Genomic DNA, 21,174 nt, shown 5'->3' with positions numbered 1-21,174 from the left:
ATATAAAAAGGCTTAGTGTTATGCAAAACAATACCAATGGATTTCCAGGAAAGGATCTCAAAAAGAACTAGAAAAAGCAACAGATGCTTATTTAATAAACAGTTGCTTTCTTTGCAGGACAAAAAATATCTGTGTCTTCACATATCGTTTTAAGAGACCACAGATTTATTTATGACTTTGCTTGCCTATGAATGTCAATTGAACTGGGTCAGGTTTGAATATAAATCCCCTCAAAACTCTCCAAACACGTTTTATGTATTTTTAAGTGTCATTTTAAACACAACACTGCAGTTAGCAAATGTGCTTTTGTCTGTATTTAGCATTGCAAGAAATCAATTACCTAATTGAAAAAGTAGTCCGTATCAGATTGAGTGATTATTCCTGTTTTTCTACATTTAATTAAGATTTTTAATAAGTCTGTCTACTAAAAGATTTGAGAGTAGAACTGGTCCCAGTTTTTGAAACTTCCTGAAAGATCTGGTCTTGGACAGTCAGTCAGGCCACAGATAGAAAGTGCTTATAAATTATTTGCGATGGTTCTAGGTAGTTTATTCAAATCAGTTATCGCTCTCATACATTGTGAGTGTGAAAAATGTGTTAGTTGCCTTTGGTGGTCTTTAGATTCAACTGCCCAAACCTGTTATGTAATGTATAATTCTCCAGATAAAATATGAGCCAATGTGTCTTCATCATGTTCTGCTTGTTTTATCTTCTCTCCATGTAGTTGAGCACTGCCTGGTTGAATACAGCGAGGAAGAAGTCTGCGTCGTCTTTAGTTATGCACATGGGAGGCTTGATTCTGAAAGTCTGGGAAAAAAACAGGTGAGGTGGGGGGTGGGATATTTGAGAGAAAAAAAGTAGCATGGGCAAGACTAAGATTTAAATATTTGAATGTGAGCTTTGAACACATAAAATAAAGCATTCTACACACAAAAGTGCATACTTTTCCCAAATGACCTAAAGCATCTAGTAAATAAGAAAAGTTTTTTGAGCAGCAAATCAGCATATTAGAATGATTTCTGAAGGATCATGTGACACTGAAAACTGTAGTAATGATACTGAAAATTCAACTTATCACAGGAATAAGTTACATATTAAAATAGATAAAAATCGAAAACAATGATTTCACAATATTACAGTTTTTACTGCAGTATTTCGTATAATAAAGTACACAAAAATCTAATAATCTATTTCTATGCATTTAATCTTTTTATTTTATGATAAAAATGTGTGTGTGTGTGTGTGTGTGTGTGTATATATATATATATATATATATATATATATATATAAATATTACTGTAGTTTTTTTAACATGTATGCAGTTTAAAAATATCTAAATGTTAAAAATTCAAACAAATCTTTACATTTTAAAGCTTTAGAGAACTTTCTTTTATTGGATTTATTGGATATTGTTTGGAAAGAATTAATCATTCTAGGATGATTGGGGTGATTTTGTAGGTCAATGAATACGCTCAGAAAACAATGAACAAATTACAAGCATAGATAAATATAATAGAACAAAGATACAAATGAAAGAAATAGTGCTTTATATTTTTCAGGTAAGCCTTACAGTATTCTGGTACAGAAATGGAATAATCAAGTGTAAAATAACACTTCATAGTCTTCACTTATTAAAATTAATCTGTGTTAAAACTACAAAAGCGATGTCTTTTTGTTGTTTAACATTCATCACAGAGAAAGCAGCAGGGCTACTGTCACTTTAAGACTGTATTTACGAGGATGCTCAATGTTTTACTTGCATTTTGACCTTTTTTTTTTTTTGCGAAAGAGCAGCATTCGGCGTTCACGTGCATCTGTGCGGGTGTGTGTGTGAAACAGCCGCACATTCAGAATTGAGTTCTCTTTCGCGTGAATCGCATGAATGTTTAAACTGACAGGTCCTAAAACAGTCAAATTATAAACTTTAATTGTATAATGGTCAAACTTTGCAATTAATCCGAGAATAGGTGGGTTTTGAACCGTGGTGTCTGGTCCGTACGGATTAACGATCCCTATACTAGACGTTGCACATCCTGCGATGTGACTATCGTGGATGCGCACGTCGCAATTTCGATGCTAAAACGATATATCCTGCAGTCCTAGGGTGAACTGTTCTTTTAAGTGTATATTCAGTGCTTACTGTGCCTATTTCTATAAGTTCAGACAAGCAGGATTCCTGAGGCATTTAGCGACCATGTCACTACAGGACCGAAGTGAATCCCAGGAATACCTTTTCCATTGCACAACATCCCCACACACCCTGTGCATTCATGTTCCACCTTCGCAAGAATCCCTTTACATATAGACCTCGTCACCACACCTACCTGTCCATACAGTCCCCCTTTTCCAATCAGCACTCCCATGTCTTTAGTCTCCTCGAAGATCTCAGCCATGGCCTCTCGAGGGAGCGGGTCTCTGGTGGTCTACGCATGGGTTTCAGAAAGATGTCAAAGTGGGATTTAAGAGAGTGATTTCAGGAATGCTTTTTTATTAAACATTTGATTTTAAACATTAAACTTTTTGAGTTGTTTTTGAGGTAAAAAATGTGATGGAATAGTTTTCCCAAAAATTAAACTTCGACCATTTACTCGCCATCATGTCATTGCAAACTTGAATGACTTTTCGTTTACACTTTAAGGAGATGTTTGGAAAAGGAACTTTTCCATATAATTAAAGTAGATGGTGATTTTTACTGCCAATCTCCAAGTTTTGCTCTGTTTTTCACACCCACAAAAAAAATACAAAATTGTATATATATGTATGTATGTACTGTAGTTATATGGACCAAAATTAGTGCTTTTTGGAGCTTGGCAGTAAGTCACAGCAGCTTTGACATTCAGCAAAATATCTCCTTTCATGTTTAATGAAAGAAATTAAGTCATAGGTTCTGAAAAACATGAAAGCGAGTAAATCATGTTCTTTATGTAATTACTACTTCCACTCTGTGAATTTCCATTCTAATGGAAAGTGTACTTTGTGTTTCTAGACACATCCTCATACAGTTTCCAGTATAATAACCATAGGTAAGTGAGCTACACTGGGTGTTTTTAACGCTGTGTACTTCTGGGAATGTTCAAACATGCTGTCTCATTGCTATCTGCTCTAGTTAATGGCTAACAAGTTTTGTAGCTCATTCCCTGTGAGGAAAATTACAAACACTCACAGTCACAACAAACTCTCTGAATCATTAACTATTCCATCTGGAGCTCAAGTAACTCCTACATTTGACTCTTCTCATACCTCAAGGTCAAGAAACCAAGATTGCTCTGCAAATAAAGTTTAATGAAGTGGATGCACAATCACAAAACTGGAGGATTTTCACATTGATTTCTGAAGCGAGCAAAAGCCTGAAGTGTCATTGGGATTAATATTCACAAAACAAGGTGTTTAAGACATTTAAAACTGAAGTGTGTCGTTTTTTTCCCATGTTAAAATACTTTATCTTCTGCTGAGACTATTGTATCGCATTCTTTGTGAATTTTACTCTAAACTCTTTTTAGAAGAAAAGCTGCAGTAGTTTAATGCACTCATACCAGAAAGGTAAAAGTGAGGTTACAGCATGAGATGAGCGGCAGTTTCCATCAATAAAGCTGTACACATTGGGACACGTGCACTGCCAGATGTCTTTGTGTATTCAAGGCATTAGTTCAGGTGGAACGAAATGTCATTACTCAGAGACAGAAGATCCTTCATCTGACAAATATGTTGCTTTTGCAAGCTGGAGAGGTTGTACTTACGGATACTTGCCTACATTGGGAATATAGGGTTAGAAATATAGGCTAGTTTCTATAGCAAATTAATGTATAGACTCGCTTCAGTCAATGCTTTTTAAAGGGTTAGTTCACACAAAAATGAAAATTCTGTCATTAATTACTCACCCTCATGTCGTTCCACACCCGTAAGACCTTCATTTATCTTCAGAACACAAATTAAGAGATTTTTGATGAAATCCGATGGCTCAATGAGGCCCCCATTGCTAGCAAGATAATTAACACTTTCAATGCCCTGGGGCCCGTTTCAATAAGGAGGTTCAACCAACTCTGAGTTAAAACTTGAACTCTGAGTTGACTTACCCTGAGATGGGAAACTCTTAAGTTTTCAGTTTCAGAACAGCTGAATTGAGTTAGTTCAGTCGACTCTTGAGTAGGTTGACTCGGAGTTAAGCGCGTGCACCACAACTATGAAAAGCCATCAATGGAGCTCTGATATGACGATTCACCATGGCAACAGCACGACAAAAGGACGTCCGTATACTTTTGAGTCAATGCAAGTTTAATTCTTATCACTGTTATATCAAAAGTGAAAATTTGTAGAATGGTATGGAATGGTTATTGAACTAATATTCATTTTCATGGTATCCCACATGCAAAAAGAGAAGAAAAAAAAATAATTTAACAGGATGCAATAATAAGAATGTAAACGATTTTATCAATATTAAACACTCGTTAGGCAGTTTACTTCCACTTTTAGAAAACTTTCTTCATTTTTATTGAAAATAAATGGCTTTCTTATGTGATAGGAAAAAGGAGAATAGCAAGCTCGGCAAAAGGCGGATTCAAACCCAGTCAATCACATCACAAGTTAATTCTCTGCACCCAACACACTGCTGCCTACACCACTGCAGCCACAGGAACGTGTCAATTTTAACCTGGTCTGACATTGGGGGGCGGAGTTACTGTAAATTTGCACTTAGTATTAGTTTTGCATTAAGTAAAATGATCAATACCTGCCAGTGTGGTAATAAAAATAATCTTAAGTAAAATGCACTTAATTTAGATCCCCCAGGAAACAAGACTAAAAATCTTATATAATTTTCTTATATGCAAAATCCATCTTGATTTAAGAATTTTTAGATATTTGTACTTGAAATAGAACAAAAAATACTGCATTTTTTGCAGCATGAATGAATGAATGAATGAACTATTTAAACATCACTTGCACTTTAAAAAAGGGGAGGAGACCGAAGGAAACTCTGGGTTTACCGAAGAAAACCTGCTCCCAACCAGGTTAGGTTCACAGAGTAAGTCACCATGGTAACTGACTCTGAGTATAAGTTAGCTCTCTTTCAGAAACAGGCTTGACTTAACCTGCTTTCTCAGGTTTGACATACCTCCCATTCTGAAACGGAAAACCCAGAGTTTTCCTCATTTCAGGGTTAACATACTCAGAGTTTGAACTTAACCTCCTTTCTGAAATGGGCCCCAGAAAGCTACTAAAGACGTATTTAAAACAGCCATGAAGCCATGAGAATACTTTTTGTGCACCAAAAAAACAAAATAACTTTTCAACAATATCTAGTGATGGGCGATTTCAAAACACTGCTTCATGAAGCTTCGAAGCTTTACGGATCGTTTGTTTTGAATCAGTGATTCGGCTCTTGTACAAACTGCCACAGTCATGTACCAAACTACTGAAATTTAAAAACACTTATGATGCATGTTTTTAAATAAAGTTGTTTTTTAAATAAAGTTTGAGGAAGCTTGTGACGACGTTGATCCGCGACCATGGTGTGCTGTAGTCCGTTTATAGCCTACTGTTAGCTTTTTATATCTGACGACTTTATTTAGGCTTCGAAATGTATAAATTTTGTGTTAACTTGTAAAGATTATCTTGATCGACAAAACGTGTAAATATCATGACCCTTTGTTAAACACAGGGCTTATTTTTTGCGATTTTCCAAAAGTCTATGGGAAAAATTAATAGGCTTTCAATCGAGGGAACCCGTGCGCCGCTAACTTCCGGGTTGGCCTACAAAAACACGTCATCCCTGGGGTACTCTATTATCTTGCTGGCAATGGAGGCATCATTGAGCCATTGGATTTTATCAAAAATATCTTAATTTGTTTTCTGAAGATGAACTGAAATGAGGGTGAGGAATTAATGACAGAAATTTAATTTTGGGGTTAACTAACCCTTTAATTGCTCACCCTCATGTCGTTCCAAACTCGTAAGACCTTTGTTCATCTTCAGAACACAATTAAGATATTTTTGATGAAATCTGAGAGGTATCTGAACCACACATAGACTGCAACGTTATTACCACTTTCAAGGCCCAGAAAGGTAGTAAAGATGTTGTTAAAATAGTCAAAAATGGAAGAGGGAACAGAAGAAATTTTTGAATAAAGTCGTTATTTTTGGCGCACAAAAAGTATTCTCGACTCTATAATATTACGGTTGAACCATTGTAGTCACATGAACTGTTTTAAATATGTCTTTAGTAGCTTTCTGGGCATTTTAAAGTGTTAATTATCTTGCTGGCAATAAAGGCCTCCCTGAGCCATTGGATTTTATCAAAAAATATCTTAATTTGTTTTCTGAAGATGAACAATATGAGGGTGAGGAATTAATGACAGAAGTTTCATTTTTTGGGTGAACTAACCCTTTAATTACTCACCCTCATGATGTTCCAAACTCGTAAGACCTTCATTCATCTTCAGAACACAATATATTTTTGATGAAATCTGAGAGGTATCTGAACCACACACAGACTGCAACGTTATTACCACTTTCAAGGCCCAGAAAGGTAGTAAAGATATTGTTAAAATAGTCAAAAATGGAAGAGGGAACAGAAGAATTTTTTTTAATAAAGTCGTTATTTTTGCACGCAAAAAGTGAAGAGTTTGGTTCCAAAACGCGATAAACACCATTTTCAAAAAAATTGAGTTTCCGCCAAAATCAGTATTGTATCTGGTCGGTATTGAAAAGTCATTTATCAATTTTGCACAAAATGTGATATCTGTCATGTTATTCTGTCATGTTTCTCCCTTTCTTTCCAAAACGTGACAAACGCCAGTCTCCTTTTTCTGCAGAACGTGATATATCCGCTCAACCAATCACAGCGCACCATTCCATCCACTGTAAACATTGAAGGCTTTTTTAAAAAGCCGTTTTAATACCAATGTACTCGGCAAATGTGTTTATTTAACCGTGCGGTGGCGCCAGATGCTCGTTAATCGGTGATGACAAATAATTTATAACATTAACAAGATGATCCGTTGAATTCATTTTGGGAGCAACGGCTGAATGTATTTTTAGTAAAATGCCTGTATATAAAATAAATATTGGCAAAGTTTAGACTCATTCATATATGTGAATTAACTTGCTTTGTTGTGTATTTTCAATTTGAAAAATAACTTTTATATTGATGAAAATGTCATGGATTTATTGCATTTTGGGAAAAAAAATAATTTTTTATAATAAACTTTTTAAAATCAAAATGTAGATTTGAATTTTTAATGTTTTTATAACCAAAAGATGCTATGTGAAAGTTTGAAACAGAAAATAGTGGTTTTCATCTTGCCACTTTCTTGGTAAAGAAAACACCTTTTTACTCAAATTAATCAAAATGGAGTTATTGCGTTTTGGAACCAAACTCTTCAAGTATTCTTGTCGCTTCATAATATTAAGGTTGAACCACTGTAGTCACATGGACTATTTTAACGATGTCTTTACTGCCTTTCTAGGCCTTGAAAGTGGCAATGATGTTGGGTGCCTATGGGTGGTTCAGAAACCTCGGTTTTCATCAAAATTATCTTGATTTGTATTCCAAAGATGAATGAAAGTCTTACAGGTTTGGAACAACATGAGGGTGAGTAATTAATGAAAGAAATTTCATTTTTGGATGAACTTACCCTTTAAGATAGGGTAACATATAAAGATATGATATCATATCAAAACATTAATAAATGGTTAGTATTCTTACAAATTATTAACCCCAATCATATAAAGTAGGTCATAAATACACATTTATTGTAGATAATTTTTCATTGGCTGATGACTATTGATCCTATACTGTAAAGCAGAGAGATTAAAAGACATTAAATGCACAAAACTTTCAATCATTCACCTTGTCTTTGACCATTTCCACCCCAATTTGAAGACCTTTTCCCCTCACGTCACCGATGATCTCATACTTGTCCCTGAGTTTGGCCAGTTCAGTCAGCAGGTATGTCCCCACCTCAGCACTGTTCTCCTGCATCTTGTCTTCTTTTATTGTCTGAGAGCAACATATACAGTATTCAATTTCAATTATTTATTATTTATCTTCGCTATTCGCTATTGCTGATACCAGGATATAACTGTACATGACTGAAAAGTAAAATGATCTGCACTTACATCTAGCACTGATGACGCGACTGCACAGCATAATGGGTTTCCTCCGAATGTGTTGAAATGAACTCCCTTTGCAAATGACCTGGCAATCTCTGCAAAATACAGAAAGCACATGATACCAGTGCCGAAAACAATGTGCAACATACAAGATGATGTTGTGGTTTATTTATTTTGTTAGCAGAAATTTAGGCATTAGATACACTCATAAGCTTCTCAGGCTGTATGTGACCCAACACACTCTTTTCATTCTCTCTCAGCTTCTCACAGAATGAAGAGCGAAAAGTGAGAGACAGAGGACCAATTAGAGAAAAAATAGGAACGGGATCAGTGGCACTCCAGTGTGCTTTTAGAGTATGTGGGACTAATGGGGAATTTGAACTCATTTGATCCACATGTGTGAATGAGGTGAATGTGACCCTGTGGTAGCACATTAGGAACATTTTAGGACATTTTGATCTCCATTGTATTTTTTGTCCATACAATGGAACCGAAATGTATGCTTATTAACATTCCTCAAATGATTGCAGTAGAAAAAAAAAAATACATACAGCTTTGGATTGACATGAGGGTGAGTAAATGATGACAGTATTTTCATTTGTGGACTGTCCATTAAGGGAAGTCATTTTAGTCACATCAGTCATTAGGTGCTTTGCAGTGGCAAAACGGTAACATTGCAAGGATAATCCTTTGCAGGGTTTGAACCTACTTCATTTCAATTAACAAAGGTCCATGTACAAAACATCTTGTCTTCTTTTGTAATATTAATATTACAAAAATATTATAAAGCAACAATAATACTTTTTGTGTGCCAAAAATAACAAAATAGCGACTTTATTCCACAATATCTAGTGATGGGCGATTTCAAAACACTGCTTCATGAAGCTTCGAAGCTTTACTAATCTTTTGTTTTGAATCAGTGATTCAGAGCATGTATCAAACTGCCAGAGTCATGTGAACCATTGAAATGTCAAAACACAACGTAATGAAGCCTCGTTTACTGAAATCATGTGATATTGGCGCTCTGAACCACTGATTCGATTCGTAAAGCTTTGAAGCTTCATAGATATTGTAAATAAAGTTGCTATTTTTTAATCACAAAAAGTATTTTCAATGCTTTATAATATTAAAGTTGAACCACTGTAGTCACACAAACTGTTTTAAATGTTTTTAGTAGCTTTCTGAGCATTGAAAAGGGCCTCACTGAGCCATCAGATTTTATCAAAAATATCTTAATTTGTGTTCCGAAGATGGTCTTACAGGTGTGGAATGACATGAGGGTGAGTAATTCATGACAGAATTTTCATTTTTGGGTGAACTAACCCTTTAAGATCTAGTGTGTAAAACCTTTGTGTCAAACTTTCTTAAAAAAAAGAATATCCAGCTGCATCTAACCGCAGAGCTTTTCAATAGGAAATACTCAACCAGAGCTTTTTAAAGTTAAAAGGCATTGAGGTGAACCCAATAAGCCTATTAATGCAACATGAGAGAGATTTCATTTATAATTTGTGGTTCATTCTGTTCTAAGAAGTGGGTTCATAGTGCTGCTTCCTCACTTTTCTCTTTCTGCACAGTCCCTTATTCACAGTCGTTATTCTACATAGTTTAAGACTCAGTGTGTGCACCTCATTTAAAACACCTCCATGTCTAAATGTAGTTAATTATTCTATCAATGCAAACTTGCCAAAAAGGAATACATTTTACAATGCCCTTGACAGCTTGAATTAGCAAATCACACGATAAGTTAATCAGAATTTGGCTGACTTAAGTAGGCACTAGCCTCACCTGATGTGGTGACTACAGCTCCCATCGGGAAGCCGTTCGCAATGCCCTTTGCCATGGTAACCATGTCTGGAATGACATTATGTCCTTGGAAACCCCAAAAGTGGCTCCCTGTGCGGCCAAAGCCAGTCTGGACCTAGAAGAACCAACAATACCAAGAAATAACTTTTTTCACACTATAAAAAAGTTTTTTCAAAGTTGCATGTATAAAGATTATTGGAGTATGTAATTGTGGGGGGCAGTGTCACTTTATATATACACTTCAGAATCTTGCCAGTAGTAATAAGTAATCTCTTTTATGAATACTGTGAATTCGGACATACTTCTTTTGTCACTTACTGTTTTTCACCTACTATATAGTAGGGAAGTATGTGATTTCAGATGCAGTCTTGGATTTGTTTTTGAAAAATATGGGAAATGAGGGTGATAATTCTGAGCCGTCTCAACTATCTGAAGCACCAACCATGAGTGTTTGGCTTCACTGATGTACAGAATGGGATTTACTAGCAAATTCTTCAGACCTCATCTGCTATACAGATTCCTCCTTTCTCCCGAACAAGCTGGTAGCTGTCTTTCAGGTAGTTTTTCGGAAACTGAACAGCCCCACCGACACCCTGCAGAAAGATAATCATGATATAACTTGTCACATATTAATATTTGAGGGCAATGAGTTTGTTAGTGGCATTTTGTTTTTACAACAGTACACTAACATATCACATATTTGGGTCATTGATGAAGAAGGTTTTTAAAAGTGTAAAAAAAACATAATGGAACTATAATTCATTTTGAAGGTTTATTAAGTGTTAACAATGAGATTATGTGGTTTTTATAATCAATTAACACTGCTTTTGTCATTTTTTACAAGATTTGTCACCAAAAAAGTCGATTTATTCGATTTAACCAATATTTCGGTTTTACCGAATGACACTTTTGGTTATACCGAATTACGATATTTTCAAACAATGCCAACGGGCTGATATCTAGCTAGCTTGCTAGTTAGCTAGCTAAGAAAAGGACAATTAAACATTTTATATTTAGTACAAATTTTTTAAATATTACATTTTCCATGTTTTATAGCAGTTGTACCGAATGACCTGATGACATCCGGATGAGAGTGAAAACATGAATTTTTAAAATAGTTAAGAGAGCGTTAGTTACTTTGCTTCAAGACCATGTGGTCCTTTGCAGGTGTCTGAATGATGTCAAATCCTGTCACATGATAGTGACCGCATGACTTGATCCAAAATGGTCCCTTTATATTAGGTGTGTTCGAGCTCATGCGGCGCTGCGCAGACCAATCGGCGGCTGACTTGAAGCAATGCATTCCGGTTAGTACTTTTGTCCGACTTGAGCTGGTGCTGAAGGCATGTGACTGTGACGTATGATTTCAGAGTACCGCAAGAGTGATTCGAGAGCAGCCATCTGAGTCAGCCAGCACAGTTTCTAAAGAGGAGCTGTACGAGTTCTGATGACGACACAGCTGTTTCATGATTGACCGGTTTCACCGCATGACAACGATCACGTGTGTTTCATGTTTATTGTCACGCCTTCAGTTCCACTAATGCTCACAAATCTGTATTTTTATAACAGTTAAAGCTCTTTTCATGTAGTCACAAAGTTATATTGTGTCGTGTTTATCAAAATAAAACTGATAAAAAGCGTAGACCCCACTACATTGGTGTTTAAATAATATATGCTTATGTTGAACTTTATTCTTGTAAAAATAGGCTGTAAGCAGTACATAAAGTATGAAAATGTATTTTTGAAAGATCGGTGTGTTAGTCAAAAATTGCATTTATTTCAGCTGTGATAAAGTATGCAAGCGCAGCGCAAGCGTCACTACGGGAAGCAGAAAGTATCCGACTTCACGTCTCCGTTTTCAGCTCCTCCTCGCCTGCACACGGCTACTCTCGCCGATCGGTTGCATCCGGCCGCAGCCGATGTCGAACACACCTATTGGTTACTCCGAATGACATCAATGAAATTAATTTTTCCGGACATTCTTTCTCATAACAAAGCAATGACTTGAACATAGTTTTAATACCATTTTGCACTATGTTGATATATGGAGTTATAAAATCATGCCAGAATAAAAAATATATACATTTTAAGATATTTTAATCACAACTGAAATGGCTGTATTGGCCTTTAGAAGGTTAAACCGAATGTCCTTTTGACGCTTCAAAATCTTTAAAATACCTTTATATGTAGCAAAATATAATTAAAATGGATTCAATAAAAGAGATCTAGTTGTACTACCTTATATACTTTGGATGTTATATCTTTGTTTTTATTATTATTTATTATTATTTAAGGCCTTTGGACAAAAAAATGACCCGTCACGTCATTGATCCATTTGTTGATTTTAGTCAGTTTTGGAAAAATATATGCAGTTAATATAGAAATGATTTAACTTCCATGGATGCTACTGGACTTTTTATTTAATTATACTTTAATGAAAACGAAAGCAATTACTGATCAGAATCATTTCATATAATTGTACACATAAAATGCAATCTCCCATTAGCTGGACTATGCTGCAATTCACAATATCGCAAAATACTGACATCCTGCTTTGAAAATGCAAGTTATTTTCACTGATGTTGTGCTTACTTATTACATCTACCAGCAAAGTGCTGGGTAATGGATGTGGTCTTTGTCAGATTTTGTTTCTATGACGACCAAAATGCCCCTGTTATCATGGTGAATGCAAATTACTCAACACTTGCAACTGGACAAGAACTGTGTTTGCTGAAGAATATTAAACTACAGCAGATTCAGTGCTGATCTTTTATGACACTCAGTTTATATTTTCATAGCATTTATGTTTATATAATTACAAACCTGATTCCAAAAAAGTTGGGACACTGTACAAATTGTGAATAAAAAAAAGGAATGCAATTATTTACAAATCTCAAAAACTTATAGAATAGAATATAGATAACATATCAAATGTTGAAAGTGAGACATTTTGAAATGTCATGCCAAATATACTGGCTCATTTTGGATTTCATGAGAGCTACACATTCCAAAAAAGTTGGGACAGGTAGCAATAAGAGGCCAGAAAATTTAAATGTACATATAAGGAACAGCTGGAGGACCAATTTGCAACTTATTAGGTCAATTGGCAACATGATTGGGTATAAAAAGATCCTCTCAGAGTGGCAGTGTCTCTCAGAAGTCAAGATGGGCAGAGGATCACCAATTCCCCCAATGCTGCGGCGAAAAATAGTGGAGCAATATCAGAAAGGAGTTTCTCAGAGAAAAATTGCAAAGAGTTTGAAGTTATCATCATCTACAGTGCATAATATCATCCAAAGATTCAGAGAATCTGGAACAATCTCTGTGCGTAAGGGTCAAGGCCGGAAAACCATACTGGATGCCCGTGATCTTCGGGCCCTTAGACGGCACTGCATCACATACAGCAGGGACGGGCAACTCCAGTCCTGGAGGGCCACTGCCCAGCAGAGTTTAGCTCCATCCCTGAACCAGCTAATCAAGGTCTTTAGGATTAGTAGAAAGTTATAGGCAAGTGAGTTTTTATCAGGGATGGAGATAAACTCTGCAGGACACTGGCCCTCCAGGACGGGAGTTGCCCATCCCTGCCATACAGGAATGCTACTGTAATGGAAATCACAACATGGGCTCAGGAATACTTCCAGAAAACATTGTCGGTGAACACAATCCACCGTGCCATTCGCCGTTGCCGACTAAAACTCTATAGGTCAAAAAAGAAGCCATATCTTAACATGATCCAGAAGCGCAGGTGTTTTCTCTGGGCCAAGGCTCATTTAAAATGGACTGTGGCAAAGTGGAAAACTGTTCTGTGGTCAGACGAATCAAAATTTGAAGTTCTTTTTGGAAAACTGGGACGCCATGTCATCCGGACTAAAGAGGACAAGGACAACCCAAGTTGTTATCAGCGCTCAGTTCAGAAGCCTGCATCTCTGATGGTATGGGGTTGCATGAGTGCGTGTGGCATGGGCAGCTTACACATCTGGAAAGGCACCATCAATGCTGAAAGGTATATCCAAGTTCTAGAACAACATATGCTCCCATCCAGATGTCGTCTCTTTCAGGGAAGACCTTGCATTTTCATTTTCTAACATGACAATGCCAGACCACATACTGCATCAATTACAACATCATGGCTGCGTAGAAAAAGGATCCGGGTACTGAAATGGCCAGCCTGCAGTCCAGATCTTTCACCTATAGAAAACATTTGGCGCATCATAAAGAGGAAGATGCGACAAAGAAGACCTAAGACAGTTGAGCAACTAGAAGCCTGTATTAGACAAGAATGGGACAACATTCCTATTCCTAAACTTGAGCAACTTGTCTCCTCAGTCCCCAGACATTTGCAGACTGTTATAAAAAGAAGAGGGGATGCCACACAGTGGTAAACATGGCCTTGTCCCAACTTTTTTGAGATGTGTTGATGCCATGAAATTTAAAATCAACTTATTTTTCCCTTAAAATTATATATTTTCTCAGTTTAAACATTTGATATGTCATCTATGTTGTATTCTGAATAAAATATTAAAATTTGAAACTTCCACATCATTGCATTCTGTTTTTATTCATAATTTGTACAGTGTCACAACTTTTTTGGAATCGGGTTTGTATATTTATACAATTCAGTGTAAGGTATGGTGTAATAAAACCTGGATGGGTTCTGCAAAGAAGGCAGCAATCCGATTGGGAACGGTTGTAGCGAACATCTCTTTGAGCTGACTGATATACATATCATTGGCCTGACAGTGACCTGAGAACAGACAGAAACAGAGATTATGAATACATGAAATGTGTGCGAACAATTGAATAAGAAGTATATTTAATGAAAATGTGAGTGGTGTTTGTGCAAAACTTGATGCCACAGTGCTAGGACCTTGTGGGTTGTTGCCAGGGTGTTGCTAAGTTGTTCTGAGTGGTTTTAAAAATTTTGCTAGAATGTTCTTAGTGCTGCTGGCCTTATCAAGCAACACTAATTATAGAAAAGAGTAAACAAGCTCTGCCCATGTGTTGTTTTGTTTTTTTTAACACCTGCTATTTGGGAAATTTCCTGAATGACTGCTTTTAATGTTTGACCTGATGAGACAAACATACCTTGTGCTGCCTTGAAACACATCTTTCTTAGCTATTTAACAGGAAATTACTGTTTATATGTAACATTCTGAAGATTTATTGTTCAGGTTTTGGAACAGGTATGGCAAGGAAAGTTTATAGGCATATGGCACCATTCATATACACTGGTTACATAAAAATGCAAAGAGTTTGGGTTACGGTTAGGCTGAAGAATTTATAATAGAGTATTAGCTTTATATAAAAACAGAATGATATGCCCTCATTATGCTATTGTGTGTGTTTGTACCTGGGGAGCAGCTGCATTCTCGGATGGTTTGAACTGGAGAGTCTCGACAGTGGCTTCCTCCCCAGAGGCCCCTGAACACATCCGGACACATGGTCTAAAATGAACACAACCCACATAGGAATAAAACTCTCACAAAATGTATCAAAGTTTTGCAAGACAGATCCCACAACATACAGTTTAAGACATGCTTTTCAAATATGAAAATGCACTATATTCTCAGTATTTTTTGTATGTTTTCCATTTACTTGAGAGTCAGACTTATTCTATTTTTCTTATCTTATTGGCATTTTTTTCTTGTTTAAATCATAACCTCACTAAATGTTATGCTTAAACCAAGAAAAAACTATTTGCAACGGAGTAAGAAAAATAACCTTAATTCACTAAAAACTTAATATATACTGTGAAAACGAGACTTTTCTTACACAAGTTTTTCTTCAAGAAAAGATAGATATTTTTAGATAGTTTGATTTTTTTGTGTGGGTCAGATGTATATGGAAGCTTGTGTCCACCACTGAAAAAGGTAATTGTGAGTTATCATCTCAATTGGACTTTATAACTCGCAATTACGAGTTTATGTCTCACAATTCTGAGAAAAAAGCCAGAATTGTAAGATATAAATTCTGACTTCTTTATATCTAAGAATTGTAAGTTTATATCTTGCAATTCTGACTTTTTTCTCAGAATTGGACTTTATAACTCGCAATTACGAGTTTATGTCTCACAATTCTGAGAAAAAAGCCAGAATTATAAGATATAAATTCTGACTTTTTTATATCTAAGAATTGTAAGTTTATATCTTGCAATTCTGACTTTTTTCTCAGAATTGGACTTTATAACTCGCAATTACGAGTTTATGTCTCACAATTCTGAGAAAAAAGCCAGAATTGTAAGATATAAATTCTGACTTCTTTATATCTAAGAATTGTAAGTTTATATCTTGCAATTCTGACTTTTTTCTCAGAATTGGACTTTATAACTCGCAATTACGAGTTTATGTCTCACAATTCTGAGAAAAAAGCCAGAATTATAAGATATAAATTCTGACTTTTTTATATCTAAGAATTGTAAGTTTATATCTTGCAATTCTGACTTTTTTCTCAGAATTGTCAGACGTATGATAAATTTAGTAAATAAAGTTTTAATATCTTGTAATTCACACCTTGTAACTCGCAATTGTGAGTCTATATCTCACAACTCTGAGAAAAAAATAAGAATTGTGAGATAAAAAGTCACAATTACCTTTTGTGTTTTTTATTGCGTGGCGGAAACAAGCATACATAGATATCGTCTTGTGTATTGGGTTGTTATTCTAACCTCATGAGGTCTGACAGTAATTATGTTACTTTTGCATTAAACAACAACACCAACATAACTTCTTATGATGTTTCCTCTTATAATGTGGTTTGTGGACTTGACACAGAGGAATATTGCATTATAAAGCAGGTAGCTGACAGAAGGAGAGATGTGTGGGTGTGAGCTGTACATTATGGCAACCCAGAGAAGAGGGGATGGGATATTTGTAATCTGCGTTGGACGTCAGACCTGTCGCTTGTGGACTGCCACCATGATAAGAACCCCTGCGCACACAAACACGAATAAGGCAGTGATTATCTATGGCTGGACAGGGCTGCTTGAGCTGTCACCAACAGGTTTCCCTACAACTCACCGTCTTCCATTTGTTCAGTTATTGGAAAGAATTATTGGCAAGTAAGGTCAATCACCTGAGAGTGATGACATCAAAATTTCCTGTGTGAAGCCGGGCCATTAGCACTGCAAGGTCATTAGCCTCCGAGCCGCTGTTGGTAAAATACACAACCTAGAAAAGAAGACCATCACAATATTAAAAAATATATATGTACAGTATTCAGATTTTCTCTATGCATAGATTTACCATGTTTTGAAAGAAGTTTTTTATGCTCACCAAGGCTGCATTTATTTGGTCTAAAATGAATCATAAACAGTTACTTTTAAAAGTAATGCATTACAATTTTGCGTTACTCCCTAAAAAAGTAACTAATTGCGTTAGTTACTTTTTATGAAAAGTAATGTGTTACATTACTTTTGCCTCTCTTTTTCTCACCTGGGCTGGGCTTGCTTGTTTGTTTTTTAATAACAACTAAAAAGTTCTATTTTTTGGCAGATGTAAAGGCCCTTTCACACTAAAAGTGAAATAAATAAGCCTAAAGCGGAAGGAAATGCATATTTATGCCTGTACAGTAGAGGGCGCAGCTCGAACAAACCTTTCAGCTGTGCTGCCAGTGATTTTAATTTTTACTTATTAGTATGGTTAAATTAAAAGACATTGGTTAATAAAGTGAGATTAAATACATAAAGTATATTTGTGTAATTTAATACAGTTAATTATTAAAGGTTTGCATAAAATTCTGAGATTGCATTTCACTGTTTTTATTCATTTTGAGGAATACTGAATGTTTTCGTGCAAGTGAGACGAGTAAATACATGTTCACATTTAGTCTAGAACTACAATAATGTTTACACAGCGCACACAACACCTCTGCACTCTATTTCTCTCAACATGGGGACAGGAGAGCTGTCAGTCAATAACTGAAAAAGTAACTAAGATATTTTGATGTAAATTGAAAAAGTAATGCATTACTTTACTAGTTACTTGAAAAAGTAATCTGATTACATAACTCAAATTACTTGTAATGCGTTACCTCCAACACTCATCATAAGTCTCGCACATTCACAGAAAATAGCTTTTTTCATATTGCAAAAAAAATAAATAAATAATAAGTTGGATAACGTGAAAAATAAACATATAAAATTATTTGGACAATATTTAATTTGTTTACATTTTCTCTTTCTTTGTATCTTCAATAGAAAAAAATAATTAATCTCATGATTTCCAACATTAGAAAGCATAATGAAATGTAATAACATCAAATTCTGTATATTTATAATTTCTTTATTACAATTAAAAAGAGATCCTTTAATTATTTTCTTTCTTTCTTTTTATTTATTTATTTATTTATTTATAAAATTTTGCATATTGTTTTATTTTTTATATCTATTGGTTATTTTATTTTATATACAGTATAATATATTTTTAATGCTTTTCCTTAGACAAAACAGCCTGGACCCCAGTTTGAAATCCCCTGCAAGACAAGAAAACACTGCACATAATACTATAAACCACAATGCAGTGCGCTCAACCTTCAGCTTCCAAAAATGAAAACATACCTTCAGCGGGTCTGGCAAAAGGGAGACAAGTTTCTCTGCATACTCCTGCATTTGTGGGTACACATAGATGGGTGTTGTGTGCCATAGATGCCTTAGCTGTTTCTCAGCTGCCTGTGTCACTTTCCTGCAACCATATTCAAAGTTCTGATTTGAACGATTTTAGAAATAATACCATTTTATAAACAAAAATGAAGTCCATGTAGAAGCTCAGGGCAATAATATTCTAAAACAAGACATTAAAGGTGCCCTAGAATGTTTTTTCACAAGATGTAATATAAGTCTAAGGTGTCTCCTGAATGTGTCTGTGAAGTTTCAGCTCAAAATACCCCATAGATTTTTTTTTATTCATTTTTTTAACTGCCTATTTTAGGGCATAATTAAAAAAAGCGCCGATTCAGCGTGCTTCCCCTTTAGATGCTCGCGCTCCCCGCCCCCAAGCTCGCGACTCTATAATACATTGTTCTATAATACATACAAAGTTTACGCAGCTAATATAACCCTCAAAATAGATCTATACAAAGTGTTAATCATGCAGCATACCGATCATGTGAGTATAGTATTTATTTGGATGTTTGCATTTGATTCTGAATGAGTCTGATAGTGCTCCGTGGCTAAAGCTAACATTACACACTGTTGGAGAGATTTATAAAGAATGAAGTTGTGTTTATGAATTATACAGACTGCAAGTGTTTAACAATGAAAATAACGACATGACTCTGATCTCTGTGAATACAGTAAGAAACGATGGTAACTTTAACCACATTTAACAGTACATTAGCAACATGCTAACAAAACATTTAGAAAGACAGTTTACAAATATCACTAAAAATATCATGATATCATGGATCATGTCAGTTATTATTGCCCCATCTGGCATTTTTCGCTATTGTCCTTGCTTGCTTACTTGCATAAAGTCTGATGATTCAGCTGTGCACAGATCCAAACGTTAATACTGCCTTGTGTAATGCCTTGAACATGGGCTGGCATATGCAAATATTGGGGGCGTACATATTAATGATCCCGACTGTTGCGTCACAGTCGGTGTTATGTTGATGAGATTCGCCTGTTCTTCAGAGGTCTTTTAAACAAATCAAATTTACATAAGAAGGAGGAAACAATGGTGTTTGAGACTCGCTGTATGTCATTTCCATGTACTGAACTCTTGTTATTCAACTATGCCGAGGTAATTCAATTTTCAATTCTATGGCACCTTTAATCTAATTGCAGTCATTTAATTTCAAGATCACTATAATGCACAATCATGAAATATACAAAAAAAAAATGTTGCCTGGCAACCTTACTGGTTACAGTGTCCAACACTGACAGTGGCAACCCCAGCAAACAAGTCCAGATAGCGTCTTCCATCCACATCCCACAGCCACTGCATGTAACCCTGGTTTATGAAGACTGGCTTCTTGTAATATGTTACCTTCATGGTCATGGGGTTGCAGTTGTGTTTCCTAATCTCTAGTAAACGGTCTTTAGACATGCCCTATAGGAGAAATCATTCATGCTTGAAAATAAATTGATTTCTCTGTGTATTTGATCATTTGATTTCCACATGTGTATTATTATGACATGTCCCCAGACATAAACCTCTTACCTGATATGGGTCAGGTTTATAGTCACATGGGGGAATCTGGGGCAGGACAGGTGCTGGGTGTTTCACTGCTGATTTTTGGCATAGCACACCTGGACAGAGGTACATTCTGTGTTAGTGCTTAGAAATTAATTGGGACAGTTGTATCTATCTATCTAAAATAGATAGATAGATAGATAGATAGATAGATAGATAGATAGATAGATAGATAGATAGATAGATAGATAGATAGATAGATAGATAGATAGATAGATAGATAGATAGATAGATAGATAGATGACAGGGCAGTAATTCGTTATCAAAGATACCGTGGTATTGTCATGGTAATGTTCAAAAGCATAGTTATTTGTACTTTTTTTCTTATGACAGGACCATTATGAGTTCGTGATTCGATGCTCAGGAATCAACATATTCGTTATAGAGTCGAGTCTAAATACACAAACACAATTATGCAAAACTCGAAACACAAATGTTCCGGTCCCTTTAAATGTGGAGACAAAAAAAACAGCATTCTTACCGCCTTCTTTGTGGAATTTCACACAAACTTCCACTGAATTCCACAAATCCGTTTTCCCGAGCAGAGACGGGCCGTACAGCCGAGAACAAACTTTATGCATTACTGATGTTTTCAGAACAATTCTTCTGCAGCGAATTTAAAAATTAAGTGTTGGGAAGCGGTGAATTCTTTCCCCAAAAGTGTCCCCGGGGAGGGTCGAGCTCAACCAATGATATGTCGGGGTAAAGTCTGTCTTGAGGCCTTTACTGAGAAGTGATGTGTCGTCCGTCCCTTCAAAGAGAAGGGCTGTTCGTTTACTATATATGTTACATTTATACGGCTAAAATTGTATCAAATCTAATTTAGTTGGTTCAGTCTTATCTTATTTACTAATTAGCAAAAATAAGTAAATACAATAACAAAAATCAATAAAAATAATACAATGTCATATAAGCTAAAGTAGAAAAAAATGTGGTTATTTTAAGCCTAGCATATTTTCTACTAAGCAACACTTTCCATGAAAAACTGTTGTGTACAACATGCGTTTGCGAATTTGGTTAAATGTGTTTCAGGGCAAAATAAAAAGTCATCATTCTCAGAATAACCACTCCA

General features: G+C 35.6%; 1 protein-coding gene across 1 annotated transcript; it reads right to left on the bottom strand.

The window, feature by feature from the left end:
- Window positions 1-674: 674 nt before the first annotated feature.
- Window positions 675-20,802, bottom strand: agxt2 (alanine--glyoxylate aminotransferase 2). Its single transcript, XM_067375811.1, has 14 exons — window positions 20,584-20,802; window positions 20,070-20,158; window positions 19,768-19,958; window positions 18,467-18,590; window positions 16,984-17,078; window positions 16,746-16,839; window positions 15,263-15,356; window positions 14,556-14,656; window positions 10,413-10,505; window positions 9,895-10,027; window positions 8,116-8,204; window positions 7,847-7,996; window positions 2,325-2,423; window positions 675-807 (listed from the first exon to the last, which is right to left on the bottom strand). The coding sequence occupies exons 1-14, from the start codon at window positions 20,681-20,683 to the stop codon at window positions 706-708; spliced, it is 1,554 nt and encodes a 517-aa protein (XP_067231912.1). The 5' UTR covers window positions 20,684-20,802; the 3' UTR covers window positions 675-705.
- Between the last annotated feature and the right edge of the window lie 372 nt (window positions 20,803-21,174).

Source organism: Chanodichthys erythropterus, chromosome 22 (genome assembly GCF_024489055.1).
Source record: "Chanodichthys erythropterus isolate Z2021 chromosome 22, ASM2448905v1, whole genome shotgun sequence".
Classification (NCBI taxonomy): Eukaryota; Metazoa; Chordata; class Actinopteri; order Cypriniformes; family Xenocyprididae; genus Chanodichthys; species Chanodichthys erythropterus.
This window is presented reverse-complemented; position numbering and strand designations above follow the sequence as displayed.

What these genes read in the sequence shown, in the direction of transcription:
- agxt2 (XM_067375811.1), bottom strand. Translation starts at nt 20,683, where the DNA reads ATGCATAAAGTTTGTTCTCGGCTGTACGGCCCGTCTCTGCTCGGGAAA. An exon ending in TCTTTGCAGAACCCATCCAG is followed by an intron (nt 10,506 to 14,555) that starts GTTTTATTACAC and finishes ATCTTTCTGCAG; the next exon opens with GGTGTCGGTGGGGCTGTTCA. An exon ending in TGGAAATGGTCAAAGACAAG is followed by an intron (nt 2,424 to 7,846) that starts GTGAATGATTGA and finishes ACCCATGCGTAG; the next exon opens with ACCACCAGAGACCCGCTCCC.